Below are 27,821 nucleotides of genomic sequence, written 5' to 3'. Positions count from 1 at the left end.
ATTTATGCTTTCTATAAATAAAGAGTATGATTCTAATGCTGAAAAACGTTTGAGAGTGACTAAATGCATCAAATCAATTTCAAAATTTACAGCCCCATTTTGCTTTTTGCACAGGGCCCATAATTCCTGTAGACGGCACTGGCTCGTATACACTAGCTGCAGCCAGTGCTCCCTCTGATTCACAGCATGCCGCAACGCGAGATTTCGTTAGGACATTTTACAACACGAGGTTAAAAGCTTCAAATACATCACAGCAACGCAGGTGATTTAGGTCCTCCCCGTTACAGAGCACAAAAATTGTTGAGCAATGCTATTGTATGCCGCCCATTTATATGTCTGACATCAAACATACGCGAGAAATATTTTGGCTGAGACAAATAACAATTGCTCAGCCAATATATCTACCCATTGCAGACTCTGTGAATGTCACTCCACTGGTAATTATCAGTAACGGGATAACAACACTTGGTGCAAAGCCGGATACTGCACCCTGCAATGCTAATATCAGGTACGGAAGTACTCAAGTGGGGCAACATACTGATGTATCATCCATAAACACCTGAATAAAGTTGACAGGGAAGATTCTGAGGAACGGCCATCATAAAGGTTCCCCTCCGTTACCATGGATAATCTGGTGAACGAGCTTGTCTGGTAATCTCTTTGTCGCCTGAAATAAACGTAAAATTGTAAATGAGTTTATTATAAGGATGGGTCTAGTGAGCCCACATGGAAAATACAAATGAACACCACAAGACTTGGCACGCCAAAAGATTAATCCTTCATCACGTTGTGCTATTAAAAGTAGTGCCCCCTCCCAAGCTACACGGAAGGTTCTCTTCTAGAAGGTCTCTTGCTTAGCACACATGGATTAAAACCACTTTGATCAGCTCCCACTGGGATCCAGCCAAATCCAAATGGATCAGCAGGGTTCAGCCCGGCTGGGGATTTATCCCGGACCACTATTTTCAGTGCATTCGGTTACACCTGTCCCTCAGAATCCCGTCCAAACCCCTCTCAATCCCGGTCATTTGACCGGGGTAAAAAACTACGCCTTCCAATCCATGATATCACTCCCGAGCCATACATTCTCTCCAGCAAAAATAGAAGAAGAAAAAACAATACCCATCCGATTCCGCTTGCAATTTAGAGGCCAAAGCAGTGGAAGAACAATGACCCCATATTTAGTGCCCCCTTATCGGCGGCTTTCTCACCGACCAATCTCTAGGGTTGTTGGGTTCTTAAATATTGCTTTGGATTCCGACATCGATCCACCAGCAAGGGTTTTAACCCAATTACAAAGGAGATGAACACAAGAGGCTCTCAATCCATTGTTTGTTGAGCCTACACTTTGGTAAAGTTATAGATAAGGGTCTAATCAAAAGCATCATTCTCGGAAAATAAGGCCTACACTTTGGTTTGAACTGCAGCTGTTGCATTGGAGATGGACGGCTGAGATGCTTGTCATTGGCGTGAAACGGAGTTGGCAACACATTCACTTAAGCTATGGGCCTTTGGATCGCCAGAGAACGGTCAGATGTGCTAGGTACCACTTCCGGGCCTGACAACTCCCCCGGATCAAAGATCTGACTTGGCCTAAGAGTCCTCCCAGGCTGCTACTTCGATTGTGAAGTTAATCCATGTGATGAGCCACTGTACAGTGCACGGGATATCAACTTCCTTTCTTCAAGAGGGGGGGGGGGGGGGGGGGGGGCAGAAGGCAGAATGGTGGCATCAGCTGCTAGAAGTGCAAGATTTGGATTTGGCACTGCTTTTGGCCCAAGTGGTACTTCAGTTGGCTGACATGGAATGGGTGATGTAGTTGACAGCCTTCTGGAAAAAGCAGCTTCTAAGAGACGGAGTCAGGAAAGGAAGAAACCCACCAGGCCACCACCGCGTCGCCCTCTTCTGGCGGCTCGGGGGGAGAAAACCCTAACCAACACCATGCAGGAGGCGCTACTTCCTTCTGATTGACGACTACAGCCACTTAGTGTAGTTGGTTCAGCTGTCGACCAAGCACAACCATCGTAGACCACGTCTTTACATCGTCCCTCGATTCGATTCAGGTAGGTCATCGTGGGAGCCTCTACGATTAGCCGGCTTCAAGCCCCAATCAAGCATGACCCCGGCGAGACCTCCATGGCTCCGAATCCGCCGCCCCCTAACGCAGGCAGTGGCCTGGGACGGTGACCAGTAATTCAATTATTTTAGACGCAGTTAGGTTTTGTTAGAAAATCCAGTTAGTTATGATGACCCACCATTGTGGCTGTAATTTCCGTGATTGTAGAGCAGTTTGCTTTAAAAAAATAAAGGATAAACTTTCACTATAGAAAAAAGGGAGTTAGCTTTCTGTGATGTAGTAGTCGTGACTGTAGCCGCAGCAGTTCGGTCTACAAAAAGTAGAGCAGTTTGCTTTTGAAAAAACTTTCACTTCCAAAAAGGGAGTTAGCTTTTCTGTTATGTAGTCCCTCCGTTCGGAATTACTTGTCGTAGAAATGGATGTATCTAGATGTATTTTAGTTCTAGATACATCCATTTTCGAGACAAGTAATTCCGAACGGAGGGAGTAGCAGTTCGCTGTGTAAAAAGGGAAAAGGTTGGTGAGAAAAAAATGCAGCTGTTCACTCACGCAAAAAAAGCAACAATCCGCTACTGAACACTCAGACAGTTTGCTATGCAAAGAGCCGTGGAAGTTAACTGACCCAAATTCAGACGTTAGCATATAAAAAGAAGTTGAATTAAAAAAAATGGAAGTTCAATATAGAAATAAATCTGAGATAAAAATGCCCGCTTGGAAGTTATACAACGTGACCTCGGACAGTTCACTCGTTAGGTATGATCAGTTGGCCCACACACGCGGCTAGGCCTCAATCGGGCTGCCAGCAATGACCGTAGTAACCGGTCCGGTTCAGCAGAGAGTGCCACCTTCGCTGCCCCGCCTCGGTTGTCTCCGATCATAGCCCGCTCATGCTTGACTGCTCGCCTTTGCCCCCGGTGCACCGACACTTTCAATTTGAGGAGTACTGGACGCGCATTGCGGGCTTCGGTTGCGGCTGCATGGATTTCGGTGGACGACCCGAGCCCGTTCCGCCGCATCATGTGGCGCATGCACGCCACCGCGCGCTTGCTCACGAGCTGGAGTGCTTGCGCCATGGGCAACATCCGCGACCAGCTCGCGATCTCGCGTGAGCTGCTCCTGCGTCTTGATTCGGCCCAGGATCTCCGCCAGTTAACGCCCCACGAGGGCTGGCTTCGCAGACAGATCAAGCTGTCATATCTTGGCCTCGCTTCACTGGAGCGAACTTTGGCGCGACAGGCGCGCGCATCTCTTCTCTCAAGGATGGCGACGCCAACACTTCCTTCTTCCATCACCAGTGCACCTATCGCAAGCAGAAGAACATGATCCAATCCCTGACAGTTGACGGCGCCGTGCTCACCGACCATGCTCACATGGCCACGGCGACCTTCGCACACTTCGATTCCCTGCTCAGGACCAATCGACCTCGAGACTGCGCCCTTGACCTGCAGCACATCATCGAGCCGGCCGTCCTTGATGACCTGGAGGCCCCATTCAGTGAGGACGAGATTTGGCAAGCCATTAAGCGCTTGCCAGCACGCAAGGCACCTGGCCCAGACGGATTTACCACGGAGTTCCTTCGATCCTGCTGGCCCGTCGTCAAGCACGACTTCCTCTGCGCCTTCCAGCAGCTCCATGCGCTCCGGGGACGAGGATTCAGCTGCCTGAACCAAGCGCTGCTCATGCTGATCCCAAAGCGCGCCGACGCTGCCAGCCTGTTCGACTACAGGCCCATCAGCCTAATCCACCTCGTCGCCAAGATCTTCGCGAAGACTTATCCCTCCGCCTTGCGCCCAAGCTGAACGACTTGATAAGTCCCATCCAGAACGCCTTCATCCCCGGACGCAGCTGTAACACCCCGGGTGTAACTTTTCATATTTATAACTCCAACTCTTGCCATTTTCGGCTATGTGTTATGATATTCCCTCCATGGTTGGGTTTTGTCTTTCGTTTTGCATTTTGTTCATGTCATGCATCTCATATCATGTCATCATGTGCATCTCATTTGCATACGTGTTCGTCGCATGCATCCGAGCTTTTTCCCCGTTGTCCGTTTCGCAATCCGACAATCCCACATGCACCCGGCGCACCCCTCTTGTCTCTTTTCGTGAGCGGGAGAAAAACGTTCTCGGAATGGACCTAGGTTTGCCAGGTGGCCTTGGTACACCACCGGTAGACCACCTGTCAAGTTTCGTTCCATTTGGAGGCCGTTTGATGCTCCAACGGTTAACCGGGTAACCGCAGAGGCCTCTTGTATGTTGCAGCCCAACACCCTCCAAAACAGCCCAATAACCCATCTAAGCCCCCTCCATGCTCTCCGGCGTTGGATCACGATCGTGTGGGCGAAAACTACACCTCATTTGGAGCCTCCTAGCTCCCTCTACATATAAATATGTGCATCCCCCGAATTCTCGCGCAGTCCAACCTTAGCCTAGCCCCTCTCCGCCGCCCGACATGTCCGGATCGGACCGGATGCGTCCGCGCCGCCGCACGCCGTCCAACCGCCGCATGCCATGTCAGCAACCGCCACCTCCCGCGCCGCCGGCCCCCGCGGCCCGTCTCCCCGCCGCCGCCGCCCGCGGGCGACCGCGCCCGAGCCGCCGCCCGGCCACCCGTGCCACCCCACTCCTCCGCGCGGCCGCCGGCGCCGCCCGAGTTCGCCGCCGCCCCGGTCGCCGCCGGCCGCCCCGGTCGCCGCCCCCGCGCCGCCCGGCCCCGCCACCGCCTCCGCCGGCGCCGGATCCGGCCAGATCCGGCCGGCCCCATCTCCTCCTCCGGCCATCTTCCTCCTCTCCGGCACCAACCCCGGCGAGGCTCCGGCCTGCCTTGGTTCCCGTGCGAAGAACCCTAGAACTGGGATTTCGAAGGTGAAATTTCACCAAGTCCCGGAGCTCTCTGATATTTTTATGCCCTGTTCATCATGCCATAACTCCATGCTCGTTACTCCGATTCGTGCTTATAATATGTCAAAATGTTCATCATGAGATGCTCTTCATTTTGTTCCATTGTGTCATGCTTGTTTGAGTTCATCTAGATGCCTAAATAATCGTTGCAAGAGTGCTATATGATGTTAACTGCTGTCTGTTAACAGAACTTGGTGATTAGTCTTTTTCATTGCATTTTGTGTGTGCATCCTATGAGCATGAGCTCTACAGGTGTTTTGATCTACAACATGTCATCTTTATAGAGGTGCTTGCCATGTATTTTTTTGATCAGTGTGGTGGCTAGCACAAGCATGCAAACTAGGCTTCATGATGTTGCTGATTTCAGTCCCTATTTTGCTGTTATTTTGATGCCATGTAAACTTGATGCTACAGAGAGATCCATGCTTATTTTGAAATACTTCAGTAAGGATGTTTTGAACATATAGTTATGCTCTATCCATCCATGCCCCTGCTTGCAATTATGGAGTAATCTAGCATGTCATTTTCTTGCTCTACTTTTGCTATAAAATGTTCCTGGCAGAATGTTAACATGCTAATCAATTTTGCGATGGTTGTTGCTAGTGATCCAAGCATGCTATGAACTTGTTCTTGCCATGGTTAGTTTCATAAACATGTCTTCTTGCTGATGCTATGCTTATCTTGTCATGCAATGACTTGTGATGAGTGAATCGAGCTCGCAAAGATGCCTTCATAACTCGGTTAATGTCATGCTCTGTATTCTGTCAAGTCTGAATCTGTCAACGAAACTTGCTATGTTTACATGGGTGCCATCATATCTTCTGATCTTTTTTGGCTCATGATCAGTAAGGGACTTTTGTTCTATGCATTTAGTAGTATCATGCCATGCCTTAAGTTTCTATGATATGTTCCTGTAGCATGATGTTTGCTTGCCCTAAACATTGCTTCCTGAAGTTATTTCTGGCATGTTAGTAATTTCTCTAAGTCTGTGATGTTGTTATCTTTTGCACTTTTGCCATGTTTGTTTGAACCTGCTATTGTGTGATCTAGCCGTAGCTCAGTGTCCATCTTTTGTCAAGCATCTCTTGTAGATCACTGCCATATGCTTTGTTGCTATGTTGGAGTACAGTAGCTTAGTTTCTTGTTGAATGCTAAGTAGCATTGTGCTGTTAATCGCAGAATTGTGTCATTCTTGTTTTGCTTGCCATTTGCAAACCGTACATCCGTTTCCGGTGATCTTTATATTGATTTCAACCGAAATCATCTCATCTTTCCAGCGGCATACTTGGTTTGCCAAGTTGATGCCTTGTTCATCCTTTTTCCTTCCGGAGCACGCATATGCATTGTATATCACATCTCGCATATCATGTCATGTATTGCATCATGTTGCTTGTGCATTGCACCGTGATTGATTGTGGTTCCATTGCTTGTGTTCTTGCCTTGGGTAGAGCCGGGAGACGAGTACGTGAACGAGGAACCTGTTAAGTACGCTAACGAGGATCAAGCTTTCGACAACTCTGAGAACTTTGCAGGCAAGATGACCATACCCTCAATATCACTTCTATCTTTGCTTTGCTAGTTGTTCGCTCTATCGCTATGTTTGCGCTACCTACCACTTGTTTATTATGCCTCCCATATTGCCATGTCAAGCCTCTAACCATCCTTTCCTAACAAACCGTTGTTTGTCTATGTCACCGCTTTGGCTCAGCCCCTCTTATAGCGTTGCTAGTTGCAGGTGAAGATGAAGTTTGTTCCTTGTTGGAACATGGTTATTTTGGGATATCACAATATCTCTTGTTTAATTAATGCACCTATATACTTGGTAAAGGGTGGAAGACTCGGCCTTATGCCTGGTGTTTTGTTCCACTCTTGCCGCCCTAGTTTCCGTCGTACCGGTGTTATGTTCCTTGATTTTGCGTTCCTTACGCGGTTGGGTGATTTATGGGACCCCCTTGACAGTTCGCTTTGAATAAAACTCCTCCAGCAAGGCCCAACCTTGGTTTTACATTTGCCTACCTAAGCCTTTTTCCCTTGGGTTTTCGCGAGCCCGAGGGTCATCTTTATTTACCCCCGCCCCCCCCCCCCCGGGCTAGTGCTCCTCTGAGTGTTGGTCCAAACTAGAGCACCGTGCGGGACCGTCCCTTGGCGACTTGGGTTACGTTGGTACCCGTACGCTTCGCTTATCCGGTGTGCCCTGAGAACGAGATATGTGCAGCTCCTATCGGGATTTGTCGACACAGTCGGATGGTCTTGCTGGTCTTGTTTTACCATTGTCGAAATGTCTTGTAAACCGGGATTCCGAGACTGATCGGGTCTTCCTGGGAGAAGGAATATCCTTCGTTGACCGTGAGAGCTTGTGATGGGCTAAGTTGGGACACCCCTGCAGGGTATAAACTTTCGAGAGCCGTGCCCGCGGTTATGTGGCAGATGGGAATTTGTTAATGTCCGGTTGTAGAGAACTTGACACTTGACTTAATTATAATGCATCAACCGCGTGTGTAGCTGTGATGGTCTCTTTTCGGCGGAGTCCGGGATGTGAACACGGTTTGGGTTATGTATGAACGTAAGTAGTTTCAGGATCACTTCTTGATCACTTCTAGCTTCTCGACCGATGCGTTGCTTCTCTTCTCGCTCTCACTTGCGTATGTTAGCCACCATATGTGCTTAGTGCTTGCTGCAGCTCCACCACCTTAAACTTTTCCTACCCTTGAGCTTAAATAGTCTTGATCTCGCGGGTGTGAGATTGCTGAGCCCTCGTGACTCACAGATTCTACCAAAACAGATGCAGGTGCCGAGGATACCAGTGCAAGTGGTGCAACTGAGCTCAAGTGGGAGTTTGACGAGGACCTTGGTCGCTACTACGTGTCGTTTCCTAATGATCAATAGTGGAGCCCAGTTGGGACGATCTGGGATCTAGCATTTGGGGTTATCTTCTTTTCATTTAGATTTGACCGTAGTCGGTCTATGAGTGTATTTTGAATGATGTATGAATTTATTTATGTTTTGTGTGAAGTGGCGATTGTAAGCCAACTCTCTTTATCCCATTCTTGTTCATTACATGGGATTGTGTGAAGATGACCCTTCTTGCGACAAAACCTACAATGCGATTATGCCTCTAAGTCGTGCCTCGACACGTGAGAGATATAGCCGCATCGTGGGCGTTACAGCAGCCTTCACGACAATTTCTTGATCGTGCGACAGTCGGCGCGCCTCCTCCACCAGCTGGGAGCCCCGCACACCCTCCTCAAGCTCGACCTCACCCGCGCCTTTGACTCCGTCTTGTGGCCCTTTCTCTTCGAGGCCCTGCGTTGATACGGATTCGGAGAATGCTTCCTCGGCTGGATCGCTATCCTGCTATCATCGGCCAGCACCCAAGTCCTCCTGAACGGCGCGCCTGGACATGCGATCTGGCATCGATGTGGACTCCGCCAGGGCGACCCTGTGTCACCGCAGCTCTTTGTGCTTGCTGTCGACACGTTGGGGCGCTTGTTCCGCCGAGCTGCCGAGCTCAACGTTCTGCAACAGTTGCACCCCCGACGTGCGATTCCCATCATCTCGCTTTATGCCGAGGACGTCATTCTCTTCTGCCACCCCTCGCCTAGCGACACGATGGCGGTCAGAGAGATCATGCAGCTTTTCGACCGTGAGTCAGGCCTGCGAGTCAACTTCCAGAAGAGCACGGCCACGATGATCCGTTGCGCGGACGACGAGGTCGCCCCGGCCGTCGCGACCCTGGGATGCCCCCTCGCGGAGTTCCCCATCACCTATCCGGGCATCCCCCACCTTGCGACGCCCGACGGTTGCCCAACTGCAACCCGTCGTCGACAAGACCGTAGGGAAGCTGCCCACTTGGAAGGCGCACCTCATGAACAAGGCTGGACGCCTCGCCTTTGTCAAGTCCGTGCTCAGTGCAATTCCCCTGCATCAGCTCCTTGTGCTCGCGCCGCCGAAGAAAGTCCTCAAACTCCTTGAGGAAGATCCAGAGAGGATTCCTTTGGGCCGGCCGTGCCGATGTTCAAGGCGGCAACTGCCACGTGAACTGGCACCGCGTCTGCCGCCCTACCAGCCTGGGCGGCCTTGGCATCCACGACCTGGAGCGCACGGGTCTCGCCTTGCGCACCAAATGGCTCTGGTTTGCACGCACTGATGGAAACAGAGCATGGGCTAGCCTCGACCTCCAGTTCTCAAGTGAGGAACGCGCATTCTTCTTCGCGTCCACCTCCATGATCCTTGGCGATGGTCTGCAGGCATTGTTTTGGGAGGACCGCTAAATCAACGGGCGATCCATCTCTGAGATCGCACCTCAGCTGTACGCCCTCATCCCCAAGCGCAGCCGCAAAAGCAGAACGATAGCCGACGGTCTTCAAGCGCACCAGTGGGCTTCAGACATTCATGGCACCCTTGGCATCCAAGAGATTGGCCAATACTTGCTAACCTGGAGAGCCATCGAGCATACCACCCTCTCCGCTGAACCGGACCGACTCCACTGGAAGTGGAATGCTTCTGGCACCTACACCGCCCAGTCCGTGTACCTCGCCACCTTCCACGGCTCTACCTCCTGCCCGACATCCACTGGCTCGCTAGCTTGGGACGCTGTTGGACAGCCGATCGTCTCGCCCGCCGCGGATTGCCGCACCCTCCTCGCTGCCCGCTTTGCGATCAGGTGCCGGAATCGATGAACCACCTGATCCTGGACTGCCCCTTCACCAAGCAGGTTTGGCATGACGTCCTGTCTTGGCTACACCTACCATGCAGCGCGCCTAATGGTGAAGGCTCCCTGTCTGTCTGGTGGCGCACGACGCGGCAGGCCACGCCCAAGCCGATGCACAAAGGACTCACCACCGCAACGCTGCTGATCCCTTGGATGACCTGGAAGCATCGCAACGATTGCGTCTTCAATGTTGTAACCCCATCGACTAACGTCTTGGTAGCAAGGATCAAAGAAGAAGCTGCGCTTTGGGCAACCGCGGGTGCTCGAGGCCTGCGTGTCATTCTCCCACAGACCTGGGACGTCCACTGATGTTTTTGTTGTTTGTCTGTACCGGTGCCTCCTAGGAGGATGTAACAAACTATCTCTCTTTTCAATATAATGAAACGCAAAAGTCTTTTGCGTTTTCTCGAAAAAAGGTATGATCAGTTCCACTTCCTGGTTTCCAACAATTATGCATTTGCGTGCTATAGCAGTTGACTTTATGTTTTCAAGTAGGCGAGATGTGTTTTATTTTCATGTAGACAAAACATGCAGAAAGTTAAGATTTTCAAGTAGCCGAGATGTGTTTTTATTTACACGATCGTGGCAGTTCGGCAGTTTGCTCCTTCATCCAGGGCAGTCCGCTGTTTTTCAGTAGGGTAGTTAGCATCTTCCCGTAACAGTTCGGGCATTACGACGATATATCATTTGCATCACTCGACAAACAGTTTGAAATTTCATAGAAAATACTTTTAGAAAATGACCTTAAACCTGTAGAATTTTGGAAAATGTTCAACATGAAATCGCCTTTATCAACAGCTTTCCAACGAACTATCACTTTCGTCGTTCCAATAAACGGTCTAAAATTTTCGGCCAAACTCAATGCAGAAAAAAAGTTCGAGGGCAGTTGTTATAAAAGAACGTGCAGTTAGCTTTTTTTGTTTGCGGCACCGACAGTTAGGAAAGGGTTGCAGAATAGGATCCGCCGGGTTGTAGAATCCTATATACCTAAGAGATTCACCCCCACTATCCTATTTATCTAAACATGCAACCTAGCCACGTCAGCGTGTCCTGCCACATCAGCCACTATCGTTGTGCATGCATTCCTTTACTGAACGCTGACCAAAAAGTCGCGTGATTCATTTTCTTTAGTAAGCAAACGCAATCATCCGGAGGTCGTTTCCTCTTCTGTCTCCTGTAACGGACGAGGCAGTCTAAGAGCCCAGATCACATCATGCATCGCCTTTTATTATCCTCCCCATCGCATTTTCTCTCCAGTGAATTCGGAGCGGCGTTTAGCGCTGCACATCTCAAGCTGCTGTCATCGGAATCGTGTTTCAGCACGCGCGACTTCGTCTGTTCGTCACCACTCAAATAGGGGGGCTCCGCCGTGCGCCGGCAGTGCCTCGATGGTGCCCTACGGCTGGGCACCGCCGGAATCGACCTCCAGCATGGGGGCAATGCCTGCTACCGCGTTGTTCCAAGACGGCGCCGCCACACGCCCGTAGTGCCTCCATGGTCCCCTGCGTCGGTTTCGCCAGCCGGTCTCCTCCGACCATGCATCTGCATCAGATTCGTCCAGCCGCGATTGCTCTCCACGCCCCGTCGCAGCGTCACCAAGAACTTGCTTCTACCGCCGTGCAGCCCCTCCTCTCTGCCTCGGTATGGAGCTCAGCAAGTTGGTCAGCAGACAACCTGACTTGCGATGGGAGAGGAAGAAGAGGTATCTCTTTGCAGTTGGGCTCTTCTTGCCTGACGAGTGTAATAATTTCACCAACATGAGTAACTCGAGCTTGCATATTGTACGTATAAAATCTTCGTCAAAGGTTCATGGTTGTTTCACTCCTCCCCATGCGCAGAAAAGTCCCAGAACTAGGTGAGTTTATCCTGTTAAAGATAACAAATATTATACTTGACATATTTTTGCAACTAAGCAATGGATGGTTTTGGATACACCTCTGTCGCCAATACCATGAATCATCTCATTTTACCAAGGTTGAGTTGTACCTTTATTTTGATCTTTCATACACAACTGATATTTGCTTATATAGGTGCATTTGTTGTTCTTTTTATTTCATGGTCCAAAAGCTGGAATTTCGGTTATTTCATTTTCAAGGCCATTCGCCTCTTTAGTAATAGAATGTTTATGATTTCTAAAGATGCTTTTTTCCTTCTGCAGATGAAATTTCTATCACTACAGACTGTCAAAAATAATAATAATAATATCACTTGGAAAGAGAAATAGGAGTTCTCACTAATGATTGGCTATATAAGCTACCGTATATGTCCTTTGACTAACGAGGACATGTACCTATCACTGTCTGTTTCCGGAGCATTTTTTCCAGCTGTCTATTATCTCATATTATGTTTCTAGGCGAACTATCTGTTGTAACACCGTTTTTTAACACTTGCTGGTATGAGCTGCTTAACTATATTACATAGATCTGCAATTGATTTACGTCAAGAGTCACACACAATACACAATATGTATCTAAAAATGGAAATGTGTACTTAGCCTTTCAGGGCATCTGCAAGTCAGTGTCCCCGTTTTTAGGTGTTTGTATATATGCATTAGTATTTATGTAGAACATATGCAAACAAAGTTATTCACTTTATGTATTATCAATAGGACAAAGATTTCTCGCAGCAACGCGCGGGGAATCATCTAGTAGATAGAATGCACATACACACACACACACACACTTGAGTTTTTCCTCTGGTCTCGCTACTAACAGAATCAAGCAAGTGAATCAGTAAGGTGCTATGTAAGATGTAGTGATGTACACCATGAATTAAAGCTAAAGAGTAATAGGACAGCAGACCTGGAAATGCCTCATATGCAAAATTGGCTCACACCCAACCTCCGCAACCAATTTCCCAAGGGAAGTCTTAGCATTCAATCGACTAGCCTGATAAACAGATAAACTGTTGTCTTCACCAGGAAGCTGCTGGCAGATTTTAAATAGCGACTCGAGAGAATTCATCTGCGAACAATGGAACATTTATATCATGAGCCCACAATTAATCATCGGAAATTCAGGGTGATACCAGGAAACACATTGTACATTAACTGCCAGAGAAGATCACACATTTTACAAGATCAGAGCAACTGAACAACTGCTACATTACCAAAACAAACAACAGTCGACATCGAACCTGCTCGTATGAATACTTGAGGAGTTCCAGATGAACATAATCCAAAAGAGGGCGAAACATTAATATAGAGAGCAAAATGAATTTATGACTATGACAAAATAAATTGATATTATGTTGAACTCATTGAATGTCAAATCGCAAATTATCAGTAAAAGAAAAGGGAGAAGCCAGACCTTCATGTAAGGGCATGACGCACAGCCACCATGGATAGAGCACCCTTCACCAGAAAACACACCAGGCACGATACTAATCTGTTCTAAATCATTCGCTACTGAAGAGCCAAAATGATGGGAATCATCAATAGATGTCTTAGAAATTGCGTCTGACGAAACAGGGAACACAATTTCTACTTCAATGCTAGCACCTTCTTTGGAAGATTCATAGGAGTCAAATAATTGCCGGACAGCAGCAACAATCGAAGTGATCATTCCTGATTCTGTTCCCAATACAAACTGAAGATGATCATCAACATTCCGATCCAGAGTCTGCTTCAAATGGTATTTAATGAAATCTAAGATATTCTGAGTGGATCCAACTACTCCCATTCCCCTCGTCTTTGCTTCCATCGACAAAGAGAACATTTCTCCTGGGACTTCAAAGTGTGCAGTTAGAAATGCATCACAGTATTCCTCCTTTATTTTCTCCACAACTTCATGGCCAAACATATCATGCACAATACAGTTACCATTCTGCACATATATATATATGCAAACAATGTCATACATGCAAAAACTGCAGAATTAGAAGTACGATGTTGTGATGTGTGTGTGTGTGTGTATGTATATATACACTGGCGGAGGACCCCGGTGGCGAGGGGTGGCAGCCGCCATACCTTGATGCGGTGCAAAAATAATATAGTATACCTACGCATAACGTGCTATCGGGTACGCTCGTTGACTCATTGTATCGCTGATAAAGTCGCCGTTCGCTGGAATGGGCCACACAGACGCAGGCCCATGAAGCCTTGAACTACTGAACCAATCGCCCCAGACAGCATGAAGCCAGCCAGCGACCCGAGACGCACTCCAGCACAAGCAACAACCCCAGCGAAACCTCCACGTTTTGCTCTTTGTTTCTTAGCGCGGCAGCGGCAGCGGCTAGCCAGGCCAGGACGTGGTGGACGACGAGATGGCCGACGGCGGCCATGGGCTAGGCGTCGAGCAAGCGTGAAGGGTTGCGGTTGGGGCCTAGCAGGCGGCGGTAGTGAGCGACGACGCGAGCAGCGGGACAGTAGCCAGTTTCCCAGCTCGCCTCCTTCACAGGTCAAGGCCGGCAAGCAACAGTGCGGTGTGTCGCCACACCTATATATATATATATATATATATATATATATATATATATATATATATACCTATATATATATATATATATATAGGTATATATATATATATATATATATATAGGGAAATGCCTGTGTACTCCTAGGAGTATGTACTCACATTCTTCATATACCACATAGATGATACCATTATACTTTATTATTATTTTTAATATACCTTATTAATTATTACTAGATACCTCAAAGTGAGTTTCGTAAAAAAATCCATTTGGGTGCATGTATTTTATTTTGTACGCAAATAAACTATTATTGTGTACATACAAATGGTATATTATGTAAACTATGAGCCTTGATGATATTTTCTCATAAAATTTGTATTGGGGTATCTTAGAATAATTAATAAGGTATATTGAGAATGAAAAAGAGATATAAATAATTTGATTATGAGGTATATTGAACATGGGAGTACATACTCCCAGGAGTATATATATATAGGACAAATTTTATCTACCACCGGTGGTAGTTACCACCACTTGAGTTTTGTATGTTGTATGTAGTATCTATCAAATCGGAAAGTATGTACGCGCAGTATGTAGTATGTAAGTATGTTTAGGTAGTATATATACTACTTTTTAGGTAGTACTAGTAAGATGCCCGTGCGTTGCACGTAACACCGAAATGCATTATCTCATGTTTAACAAATATTGATAGGTTTCTTCGGATACTCATTCTTCTCTAGAGCTCACAAGCATCCGGGTGAATAGTAGATGTAGGGAAAATAGATTATGAATAGCGACAGGATTATTTCTCCAACCATGTGGACCAGCTGAATTTTACTCTCCCTGAAGATTCAGTGACCAGCTCTGGAGCTCCCTTCGATCTGGTCTGTAGCAAGTACACTGCCTGATCTTTGTCATTTCCAGCATCGTGGTTTGGAAAAAAAGTGGTGTATGAATGGCTTCTGAGGATAGTTTGCACCAAGTACTTAAGGTCAGCCTACTTATGTTGTTGTAAGCACAACTGTTCAATTTTAAATTATCAGGAAATGAGCATAGTGCATCTTTTAGGTTCTATAATTTTGGATGTTAGGTGGCTTAGGTAGTGCCCTGTTACTTTGTCAGTTCTCTGGAAAAACATTCAAGAAGGGAGCAATCTTCTACTTAATTCGGAAGCTCTCCCTTGTCATTGTTAATATTTCATTGCTTTCTATATATTACGCAGCTACACATATGGCTGCCTTAATCTCTTTATTCAAGACAAGAATAATATGAATGCCCTATTATGATGCCCCTCATGTCCTTCTGTTTGCTTTTTCAATTTTGCTACACTGTTGTTACATTGCATCCAAATTGCTCACAATGTGGCGGAAACTCAGACCTTCCTACTGAACTGTACAGAACAGAGATAGATAAATCCATATTTATTTTTTCTAAAAGTAAGGGCAAGCTCCTAAGAGGATAAAAAAACGCATGATCGGCTGTTCTCGACAGGGCAGTAATTGGGATAATTTCAGGTCATTTGGACCACGGTTGGGTATAGCTTGTAATGTGACATCAGTTCTTGAATTAGTTGTTCCATGCCATTTGGAATGTTTAGAAAACACACTGTGACAGTTGGTATACTTAAATGTCTGATTTCATTCATTACCACACCGTTGAATAAGATATTAAAAATTAAATATGGTTGCATCCAATGTTTATTTCTGTTGGTTGTTGATCTGGTCTACTCTCTGTTTCTTTCTTATAAGAAAAATTTACTCTCTGTTTTTTTCTTACTATGATCCAGAAATGTGAATCTTAGAGGCACAAAGGAACATACATATCTGTAGCAAAAAGCACAAGCGATTAAGAGGACATATAGTGATTTGATGAGCTTCGTGTCCAAGTGCAGGTATAGGCTTCATGCAGTTCTATTTTTGTATACAGGTGTGTATTGAACACCATGGGTTGGTTAGGTTGTTCCGACGCATTCTGGATGACTTCGCTACTAAGTCCGAGATCTTGGAATGAAACAAATTTCAGGGCAACTAGCATGATCGACCAACATCAATGAAACTGACATACAATTTACCGCCACTTGGATTTGTATACTAGCAACAGATCATGACTTGTAAGGAGGAAACTAGATGAGGAAAGTTCTGGCCTAATGCTTCAATAGGAGATGCCTAGGTAATTATGACTGGATGTGTTTGCAAGATATGCTTTTAAGTGCATAAGGTTGTGCAACCTATAATGGTACATTGTAGACCTTCATTTATTGAAATAGACCAATGAAATTTCTATGCTTCAATTTTTTAATTTAGCTGTCTTCCAATGTGATTTACCAAATGTAACATGAATTGATTTTGTTAGGAAGTAAATAGTTTATTTACGGTGTTTTCATACTTATAGCTATCAACGATGCATGCAAAGAAAAATCAGAAAGTTGTATGTTTGAACAGGTAATGACACTAAAATTGGGGGAAACCCAAATTAGTTTGAAAGAAAATAGTTTGAAACCAAAGAGAGTTGAGTGGTATAAAGTATACAAAGTTGCTTCTCAGGTTTGCAAGAACACAGTGATTTATTTTTGAGCCATTGCAATGCACAAGCACTTCCAGAAATATATAATTATGCAAAAATGGGGGAGAGTAGTTCCACGTACCGCGTATATAGGGGATAATCATAAAATAGACAATATTATCTATGTGCATGACCTCGTTGCAACGCACGGACAATTAATTATAGAGGAACAAGCACAATGGCACAAGTCAATTTGTTCGGGCGAGAAACCATTGCGTTGGAAGACAGCCCGATGAATGCTCAGGCTCGAGAATTGTCGAAAGTTCTTCTATCTCTACCACATTTACAAGCCTAATTCCTACGCCCCACACATTTTGTTCACCCGTTGCAACGCACGGGCATATTTACTAGTATATACTCCCTCCGTTCCAAAATAGATGACTCAATTTTGTACTAAAGTTAGTACAAAGTTAAGTCATCTATTTTGGAACGGAGGACTAAGCGTGAGTATAGAATAGCTTATTTTATACCCCGTAGTAACGCTATATACAAAATCTATACACACATACATATGCGCGCGCGGGCGCGCGGGCGTGCGTGCGTGGGTGTGTGTGTGTGTGTGTGTGTGTGTGTGTGTGTGTGTGTATGTGTGTGTGTGTGCAATTGTTGCTATCATAGCTTACTGAAGAAATAGTTATCTTAGCCACAAACCTTTAACTTGTGATTCATGCTGAGTAGGAAAGGAGAAAAAGGTGAAAGCATTTTGCTGATTTTTTGCGGTCCGTGGCAGGAAAAAGCTGCAAAGGTGGGGGCAGCGTACTGGGTGGTAGTCCAACTAACGCCATACAGTTTGAGCATTGGGTTAGGACATCTCCGCAAATCCCCCACAAATTCTGGACCGCGGTGTCCGGGCCATTTTTGCCATCCAATGCAGTGCCTCATATGTCCGTGGAAGGAAGACGACTCCGACGGCAGCGGCAACGTCGACGGAGCGGACTACGGAGATCCCGCCGGACAGGGAGGCCATGCGTATGAGGTTACCGTCCAATACCTTGCTTAGTTTTTTTTTTTGAGATTTTAGTTGTTTTAATGTAGTATGTCAAACTTTGCATGAATTAGGTCCGGTTTGCATAAAATTCGTCCGGTTCGTTCAATTTTTGATTGAAATGCGGGCGGACGTTTCGGGCATGTGGTTGGGTGGCCCGCTCCCGTATCCACGTGGTGGAACCTTTAGGTGAAACGGGGAAGGGCTGCTGCGGGTCTGCTGGCTGCTGTTGAGCACGCGGTGCAAATGACGTGACAAGTCATGGGCATGTGGGCGGGTTTGTAAAGGTTTTCGTCGAATTTTCTGCTAGTTAACTGGGCAACTCTCACTTTCTGTTTATAACTAATAAAAAAATACAGTTGCACTGGATTTTTGGCTAGTCATACAATGTGCACGCATGAGTACCATACTCTAATGTTCAGTTTAACTGCATAAAACACATGGAAGAAAGCGAGAATAGACTGTCTAATTTAGCACAGCAAAAGGTACAGAATCAGACAAACCTGATAGTAATGAAGACGTTGTAATAATGAACTTATAGTTTTCCTGTTGTGATCTGGATGTATCTCTGTAATCTCTTCATCTGACATGATAGTCATTCTCTTAAATAGGTCTGCTATGTTCGCACCCATATAGGAATCAGGACCATACCAGACATTAAGATCTGGTATTTCAGCAAATGCCTACAAGGTAGGTAGACAAGTGAGCATAATGACCTAATAAAGAGATAAATATATAAACCTTGCTGGAAAATAATGCAATGCAAATCCACCAAGATACATAATACTGATACAAGTCAAACGACTACCTGTAGTATAGTTGCAACAACATTGGAAGAGGTACAGGTTATCGTAGGAACAAGTTCATGAGTACGAGCTTTTGTTTCCAGTGAGGTATTGATATAAATGACATGTAAAGAAGGAGGAGATCTTGATGCCGTCTTAAGAAAATGTGTATAAGCAGAACTTGAAGCAGCATCTGCCAAGGAACAACCAATTTGCTCGCTGGACATTCTATAAACACCAACCTGCGTACGAATCAGTAAACGAAGGGGTGAGAGACAGAGCGAGAGAGATGGAGGGAGGGAGTGGGGGTCAAATAAATAAGACATAAACAGCTGTGGGTTATCAAAACATTGGGAATTCAAAATATGATAGTGTCCACTAATAGTTAGGTTACAGTTCTCTAAATTGCCAGTCTTGACTGGTTTTTATAATGCAGTAAAGTAACAATAAAACAAAATAAACTATGTCAAGAATCCAGTCAAAAAACAACAATGACATATGATGGTCCCAAGTAACGCCATTTCACCAACAGGATATATCGAAGTGCATATAAATACTCCCTAGAGCTTAACTCTTGCTCTGTGTTGTGTCCACAATGACAACACATATAATACCACAAGACTTCACAATACATAGTGAAAAGTCAATGATACTAACTGATAAAAATACCTGAGTAAATCCTGCTTGATCAAGTATTGCACGGACATTTTCTGACATGAAGTCAACACCTAGCACAGCGATATATTTGCATCCTGCTTCAGCCATCTGAACAGCACTATCTGCCATTACCAATGAGTCGGATATGTGAATGTGGGGCCATTGCCTCTTTGCAGCAGTTAGTATGCCTTGCACCTCAGGATCCATGTAGAAATGGGCCACAATCCCAATTTGTTTCTCTCTGAGGGCATTCACAAGCTCGGAAATCTTGGACTGGTCAGGAGATAAAAACTTCGCCTGCAAAATTATTAAAACTAGTCAACATGTCTTTATACTCCATGAAGAGACAGCAACAAACTTACACTACAAAATATGTAGCATTTAACTTATACTCCCTCCGTTCCTAAATATTTGTCTTTCTAGAGATTTCAAATGGACTACCACATACTGATGTATATAGACATATTTTAGAGTGTAGATTCACTCATTTTGCTCCGTATGTAGTCACTTGTTGAAATCTGTAGAAAGACAAATATTTAGGAACGGAGGGAGTATTTCATTTGCTAAGATTTTAAATTAAAACTTAAATAACATTGCAGATATCAGCATCTTTCAGTGGACGTTTAGCCTTTCACATTTTTCTCTCAGCTACTCCCTCCGTCCCATAATATAAGAGCGTATTTGTGTCAAAAACGCTCTTATATTATGGGACGGAAGAAGAATATTGTAAGGTTTAAGGTTTGTTATTCTTAACTTGATGAATGGTCTATTCCATAAATATCAAAAAGTGATAGTCGGTGCCTCTATGCCGGAATTCCAAACAATCGAACAATGTGGCTCTCCCCGCTCTCCCCGCTCCCTAGCCTAGCCTAGCCCACCAGCCTCGCCGCCGTCGAATCCCCGTCGGTAGCCCTCCCCCTCCCCTCGGCCATGGCCTCCGCCAATGCCTGCTCCGGCGACTCCAGCCCCGAAGGTCGCATCCGCTGGAGCGGCTCAGCGGGCGAATCCTCTGACTCGCGCTCCTACCGCGAGGTCGTCAGCACCCCGCCGGCCCCTCGCCCCCCTCCGCCGGCCGCGCCGCGCCCGGCCCCTGCTTCCTCGGCCCTGGTGCCGCTCCGCTCGACTGCGCCGGCCGCACGCGTTCCGGCTGCCGCCCGCCTGGGTCCACGCTCGGAGGTCCATCGCGCGTCTGGAGGCCCTGTTCTCGACGCCGATGGGTTCCAGCAGCCGCGGCGAAGGTACCGTCGCCCGCGTGCGCGTCGCGCGGCCACCCCTCCTTCCCAGCGCCGTCGCCGCAGCCCGTCGCCCGAGGAAGTCGCTGGCCTGTGCTTCAGGTGCCTGGAAGCCAGACACCGGGTGCGGGCCTGCACCAACCCCGTACGCTGCCGTCGCTGCCTCATCTCCGGCCACGAGTCAAGCTGCTGCGAGACGCTGCTGCCCGGTGACCACCGTGCGCAGCCTCCGGCAGTCCACCGTCCGGTGCCTGACACCCCGCCGCGTAACCCCCCTCCTCAACTCCCCCGCGACGCCCCTCTGCCGCGCAACACCGCACCATCCCCACCGCCCGCCTCTGCGCCGGCGCGTGTCACCATCGCTCGTTCCATCGAGATGGAGGAAGCGGAGGAGGTGCTTGCGCGCGGTATGGTGGCCACCATTACCGGCACCAGGCCCTCTGTCTCCCCGTCCGACGTGGAGGCAACCTTGCACGCCATGTTCGACCTGCAGCCTGGCGACTTCACTGTCCACAAGCACGCCCCGGAGGATTTCCTCATCATCTTCTCTTCGCGGCTGATCATGGACTGGATGGCCGGCGACCACCTCATCAACGCCGCCCGCTTCACCCTCTGCTCCGCCCTTGGTGCAAGCTCGCCCACGCCACTGCCGGGAGCTTTGCATTCTCTGTGCAGCTCGAGCTCCGCGGCATCCCGGCGCAGGCATGGCACCTATCCACGGCCGAGCACATCCTTGGAACCGGCTGTTGGGTTGAGCGATTGCACCCGGACACGCGCTCCCGCACTGACCTTGCCACATTCCGGCTCACCGGGCGCGTGCGGGACATGGCCTCCATTCGCCGGGACGCCATCCTGGAGATTGTCGAGCACGTCCCCGACATCCGACCTGACCTGCCGCCGGCCGTCCGCACCCTGAAGTACCCCATCTCCATCCGGCTTGTGAGGTCCGCTGCCCTTCCCAGGGCGGTCGACGATGCTGCCATTGGCGATGGCAATGGCGATGGCGAGGCTCATGGCAGCGCGCAAGACCCTGCAGGCCGCGGTCATGGACGCGGGCAGCAACGCCGTCGTAGCCGGAAGCGTCGCCGCCCAACCTCTGCCCCCGAAGGACGCGCCGACGGCATGGCGGTCGACTCCACTGGCTGGTTTTGCCCCGGAGGCCGCCTACGGGCTGACGGCGAGGCGGTCGACCCTGGCTGGCCGGCGTCCCGCGCCGCCGCGGCTGTGCACGCGCCGCCGCCCGTACCATCCCGTGCCAGATGCATGGATGCATGGCCGCAAGCTGGGGCCCACCCGCCTAGTCGCAAAGCCAAAAGAGGAAAGCGTGGCGGCAAGAAAAAGCGCGCCAGGGTTCAGGCTGCGCTGGCCAGAGCTGCAGCTGCAGCGGATCCCAGGCCGACTGAGTCGCCTACCCCAGCGTTGGTGCTTGCCACCCCGACAGCTGGCAACAGCCGATTGGCGCCCGCCCACCCTCCTCCTGCAGTCGGGCCCGCAATGACCCGGTCTTGCACGTCGCCGTGCGCGAAGGGCGACAACCTCCCTGGTGACGGACCCACCACGGCCAATGCTAGTGCGCTTGGGGATCCGGACAGCTTATCCTCTGCCAGTGAGGTCCCGGACTCGCCCCCTGTGGCCGCCGAGGCTGATCCGCTGTCGGGGCAAAGCAATGCTTTGACCTCGTCAGCTCCTGTGGCTGATGAAGTACCTGCTGGTGCCGCTTTGCATGCCGGCCCCGCCACTGAGACGCGTGATGCAGTGCCCTCATCCACCCCTGCGGCACTGGTGGATCTGCTGGCCACCCCCTCCTCGCCAAAGGGGGACGCGGGTCCTGTGATCCCATCCATCGCGCCTTCGCCCCCACCTGCCACCGCCATCGGGAACGCTGACTTGGGCTGCCCCTCCCCCGCGGCCCAGGAGCCCAGAAGTATTCTTCAAAGGCCCGCGCCTCCTGAAGCGCATGCAAACAGGCCCACTCCCCCAAGCCCATCGACGCTGCAATCCACCCCTGTGTCCCATGCGCCTCTGGTGCGCAGCGCAGGGCGTTTTGCCACACCACCAATCACCCTGCGACGAACCAGACAGCCGGCCTCTGTCAGCTCCTGGACCCTTGGGGAATTCCTCGCCGCGGCAACAAAGCAGACTTGCTCTGCTCTCCCCAACCCTGCGCGCAAACGACGTCGACAACCCCTGAACTTCTCGCCGCGTCGTGGACGATCTGCTACCGCTGCGAAGGCCAAGCCCGGCGTGCCGCCCACCGCTGAGCGCCGTGCGCAGGTTCAGATACTGCGCACCCTTGGCATCATCGGCACCGATCAGGTGATCTCCGCCGAGGCCATGAAGGCATATGATGGGGTCTTCGCTGCGCCCCTTTCTCATGCCGTTTTGACAGCCATTGCCGCGCTCGTTGGTCGCGTGCTACCCGCCGACCCGTCCACAGCGCATGTCACCACGGTGATCTCGGGCAGCCCGATCGAGGCCTAGCCGCGCCGACGCGTGCCTTTCGTCGACCTCTGCCTAATGGATCACGGCCTCAAAATCATCAACTGGAACGTGCGTGGCCTCAACGCCCGTGCCAGACGCACGGCAGTTCGCTCGCTCGTTGTAACCTCCGGCGCTTCGATCGCTTGCTTCCAAGAGACTAAAATGGAATTCGTCTACTCGTCGACTGTCCTTGAGACGTTGGGATCTGAGTTTGATGAATATGTTTATCTCCCAGCGAGCGGCACCCGTGGCGGGATCCTGCTGGCTTGGAAGAGCCGGGACGTGACGATCACGGACCCGATGTTCACCACCAACACCATCTCCGCCCGGGTTGCGACCTCTGGCAGCTCGAGCGTGCCGTGGTGGCTCTCTATCGTCTATGGCCCCCAGGACAACAACGCCAAGATCGCCTTTCTGCAAGAGATCCGCGACGTCCGCGACGCATGCCCTGGCCCATGGCTCATCTGCGGGGACTTCAATATGATCTACCGCGACGAAGACAAGAACAATGGCAATCTCAATCGAAGAATGATGGGGCGGTTCCAACGCGTCCTCAACGACCTCGCGCTCAAAGAAATTTATCTCAGCGGCCGGCGCTATACGTGGTCCAATGAGCAGAGCCCGCCCACCTTGGTCCATCTTGATCGAGTGTTGTGCTCCACGGACTGGGAAGAGCTGCACGGCGAATGCCATCTGCGCTGCCTAGCCTCAGTCGTCTCGGATCACTCCCCCCTCTTGCTCGACTGTTCGCCCCTCCCATCAGCACACCGACGATTCCACTTCGAGGAGTACTGGACTCGCCTTGCCGGTTTCCCGGAGATCGTGGCGACCTTGTGGCATTCGGTGGACGACGCCAACCCGTTCCGGCGGTTCATGCGGCGCATGCAGGCCACTGCGCGTAAGCTCACCAGCTGGAGCGTGCGCTCCGTTGGCAACGTGCGAGACCAGCTTGCGATCTCTCGTGAGTTGCTGCTCCGCTTCGACGCCGCGCAAGAACAGCGGGCCCTATCGCCGCATGAAGAATGGCTGCGTCGCCAACTCAAGTTATCCTACCTCGGCCTGGCTTCTCTTGAGCGGACGATCGCCCGGCAGCGCGCACGTATTGCATCTCTCAAAGACGGCGACGCGAACACTACGTTGTATCATCGCCAGTGCACATACCGTAAGCAGAAGAACTGGATCCATGGCATCTCTGTCGACGGCACCGTGCTCACTGCTCCTAGCGACATGGCTGCGGCCACCTTCGAGCACTTTGACAGCCGGATTGGGACGGACGTGCAACGTGACTGCACCATTGACCTGTCGCAATTCATTGAGGCCTCAAATCTTGAAGACCTCGACGCGCCATTCAGCGAAGATGAGATTTGGCAAGCCATCAAAAGCTTGCCGTCTCGCAAGGCGCCCGGCCCCGACGGCTTCACCGCGGAGTTCCTCCGCTCCTGCTGGTCGGTCATCAAGTACGACCTCCGATGCGTCTTCGACCAGGTTTACGTGCTGCATGGAAGAGGGTTTAGCTGCCTTAACCAGGCGCTAATTACGCTCCTCCCCAAGCGCGCCGATGCCAATGGCCTGGGAGATTATAGGCCCATAAGCCTAATTCACATTGTCGCCAAGGTCCTGGCCAAACTGCTTTCGCTCCGCCTAGCTCCGAAGCTCAACAACCTTGTCAGCAACGTCCAGAATGCGTTCATCCCCGGGCGAAGTCTTCATGACAACTTCATCCTCGTGCGTCAATCCGTGCGGCTTCTGCACCAACTTGGTGCCCCTCGCGCGCTCCTGAAGCTTGACTTGGCGCGGGCTTTTGACTCCGTCTCGTGGCCCTTCCTGTTCGAGGTACTGCGATGCCATGGCTTTGGCAACCGCTTTCTTGGTTGGATCGCCCTTCTCCTGTCGTCGGCCAGCACGAAGGTTCTCCTCAACGGCAACCCAGTACCCGCGATTTGGCACCGCTGCGGACTGCGCCAAGGTGATCCAGTTTCCCCGCAGCTCTTCGTCCTTGCCGTCGATACGCTGGGCAGGCTCTTTCATCGCGCGGTCGAGCTCCGAGCCATGCAGCAGCTCCACCCGCGCCGCACCATCCCCACCATATCCCTTTACGCCAACGACGTCATTCTCCTGTGCCACCCATCGCCGGATGATATCACGGCGGTGAAGGAGATCCTGGAGCTCTTTGGGCGCGCCTCCGGCCTGCACGTGAACTTCCAGAAGAGCGCTGCGGCCCTCATCCGCTGCGACACCGAGGACGCTGCTCATGTCGTCGCGCTCCTGGGATGTCCCATTGTCGATTTCCCGCTCACTTACTTGGGCATCCCGCTCACGTTGCGTCGCCCCACTGCTGCCCAGCTCCAACCCGTCGTCGACAAGGTTGCTGGGAAGCTGCCCTCCTGGAAGGCTTGGCTAATGAACAAAGCCGGCCGCCTTGCCTTCGTCAAGGCTGTCTTGAGCGCGATCCCCATCCATCAGCTCCTTGTGCTTGCACCGCCAAAGAAGATCATCAAACTTTTGGAGAAGATTGAAAGAGGATTCCTTTGGGCTGGCCGCGCCGAGGCTAATGGAGGTAATTGCCACGTCAACTGGCGGCGTGTCTGCCGGCCTATCCAGTTCGGTGGCCTCGGCGTTCACGATCTCGAGCGCACTGGCCTTGCCCTTCGCATGAGGTGGCAGTGGCTCAGCCGAGTCGATGATAGCAGGGCCTGGAACGGCCTTGACCTGCAATTCGCGCCCGAGGAGCGCGCGCTCTTCCTCGCCTCCACTACCATGACTATTGGCAATGGCCAACGCGCCCTATTCTGGGAAGACAGATGGATCAACGGGCGTGCAGTCCGCGAGATCGCGCCCCTCCTTTTTGCTCACATCCCCAAACGGCGTCGCAAGTCCAGAACCGTAGCGGACGGCCTTCATGCAAACCAATGGGCCACGGACATCCATGGCGCGATTGGCGTCCGGGAGATCGGAGAATACTTGCGCCTCTGGCACATGCTCACCGAAACCGCCCTCACCGACGCTCCAGACTGCATTCGCTGGAAGTGGACCGCGAACGGCGAATACTCCGCCAAGTCCGCATACCTCGCCACTTTTCAGGGATCCACCAGATGCCAGGCTTGGAAACTTACCTGGAAGTGTTGGGCACCACCTCGGGTGCGCTTCTTCCACTGGCTTGCCAACCTCGATCGGTGCTGGACGGCCGACCGCCTCGCGAGACGCAACCTGCCGCACCCACAGCGCTGCCCTCTTTGCGATCAGGCTTCGGAGACGATTCATCATCTTCTCCTGGAGTGCCCTTTCAGCCGCGAGGTGTGGCACGAGATTCTCTCATGGCTGCGCCTCTCTTGCCCGCTGCCCAATAACGATGCCACTCTCCACGACTGGTGGTGCTCTGCCCGACAAGACACGCCTAAACCCATGCACAAGGGATTGGCCTCCGCTGCCTTGCTTGTCCCTTGGATGATTTGGAAGCATCGCAACGGATGCGTGTTTGAGGGCGCAACACCGTCGGTTACCTCCCTGACTGCTAGGATTAAGGATGAGGCCGCGCTCTGGGCCAGAGCTGGCGCATTGGGGCTCCGGGCCATCTTGCCACAAACCTGGGATGTCCACTAATGTGCATGTACTCTCCGTGTAAATCTGCCTCCTAGGAGGATTGTACCAAACCCCTTCTTTTCAATGCAATGAAACGCAAAAGTCTTTTGCGTTTTCTCAAAAAAAAAAAAAAAAGATAGTCGGTGCCTCTGGCAAGGATTTTCCTGCCAAAGTAACAACATCTCCAATAGATGGTTTCTTTCAGATCGTTAGGAAGATCATTCACATCATTGAATTTTTGGTAGATTTAGAAAGAAAGAAACAGTAATCTCCAACAGCAAATGTTCTTATGTCTAGATCTGAAATATCTCACGTGCGCCCTTCTAAGAAATGGAGGTGTACTATTGGACCAATAGTATTGGGAGCACCCTTATTAGAGCATCTAACAGATGATGCATAATAGAGCAGCCAAAAATAGTTTCAGGGCACGAAAAAGTGGATTTAGGGTAACAGAAATTTTTAGAACTACCAAATGTTCAAATTGAAACATGAATTCAAACTTAAACACAACGACACGAGTTCAAACTTAAACATAAAGACTCACCACCATATTTCGCCTAAGTACTACTCACACACTACTTATCATCATCCCCGCCGTCAACACGGTTCCAAAGCTCCATGAACGACTATGTCTCACTATCCAACTCTTCTTCTTTGTTGTCATCGGACTCGAGTTTGATCACCGAGGGGTCTGCCTCGTCCTCCTTCTTGATCGCCCTTGAGGTGCCAGCCTCGTCCTCCTTGATCGCCTTCTTGCCTTGTGTGTCCCTACTAGCAAAGAACTCGTACTCCACCTGCGCAAGGTGCGGATTTTCCGCGACGAACCTCGCCAGAGCCGCCTCATCGCTCTCATGGACAGAGCGTTGCTGCATAAAGCGTTCTTCCTTCTCTTGCTTGCGAGACACAAGCCGCATTTCGGGAGCAAGGAACTCCGCCACCTCCTGGCTCGTGACTTCCGCAAAGTTTAGCTCGAACTTCGGTTGTCGGTACCTCCAAGCAACGGTGTCATAAGCGCGCGTCTCGAAGGTCCCAAGCTAGTGTCGCATCTTGTCGCACAAGATCTCCACGGCGTAGCGGCCGGATGGCCGGAGTCCAACGCCGCGGAAGCTTGTGTTGCTCATGGGTTCGGCGTTGTGGCGCGGTATCCTCGGCCGTGGTGGTGGAGGGGCGGCAAATTCGGTGGTGTGGTAGCCGGCCAGATGCAGGGGCGGTAGATCCGGCGACGGGGCGGTTCGGCAGTGAATCCAGCGCTAAGGCTGTTCGGCGGTGGCGGTGGCGGCCGGAATCGGTTGACGCGACGGTGATGGCGGCCGAATGGGGTGGAGCGGCGGCCAGACGGACGGAGAGGGCGGTGGATCCGGCGGCGGGGCAATGCGGTGGAGGTGGTGGTGGCTGGATTCAGCGGCGGGGTAAGGGGAAGCGGCTGCAGGGATGAAGTT

The 27,821-nt window shown here is 50.3% G+C and overlaps 1 protein-coding gene across 1 annotated transcript in view; it reads right to left on the bottom strand.

The window, feature by feature from the left end:
* Nucleotides 1–202: 202 nt before the first annotated feature.
* Nucleotides 203–27,821, bottom strand: part of LOC123110905 (quinolinate synthase, chloroplastic) — a 30,623-nt gene continuing 3,004 nt past the window's right edge. Inside the window, exons 2-7 of the mRNA XM_044531541.1 lie at nucleotides 19,103–19,387; nucleotides 18,457–18,675; nucleotides 18,152–18,331; nucleotides 12,997–13,512; nucleotides 12,490–12,651; nucleotides 203–667 (exon numbers count right to left, since the gene is read on the bottom strand). Coding sequence (XP_044387476.1) covers nucleotides 599–667; nucleotides 12,490–12,651; nucleotides 12,997–13,512; nucleotides 18,152–18,331; nucleotides 18,457–18,675; nucleotides 19,103–19,387 — 1,431 coding nt within the window. The 3' untranslated portion in view covers nucleotides 203–598. The remainder of the gene's footprint in view (nucleotides 668–12,489; nucleotides 12,652–12,996; nucleotides 13,513–18,151; nucleotides 18,332–18,456; nucleotides 18,676–19,102; nucleotides 19,388–27,821) is intronic.

The sequence above is a fragment of the Triticum aestivum genome, chromosome 5B (assembly GCF_018294505.1).
Source record: "Triticum aestivum cultivar Chinese Spring chromosome 5B, IWGSC CS RefSeq v2.1, whole genome shotgun sequence".
Taxonomy (NCBI): Eukaryota; Viridiplantae; Streptophyta; class Magnoliopsida; order Poales; family Poaceae; genus Triticum; species Triticum aestivum.
This window is presented reverse-complemented; position numbering and strand designations above follow the sequence as displayed.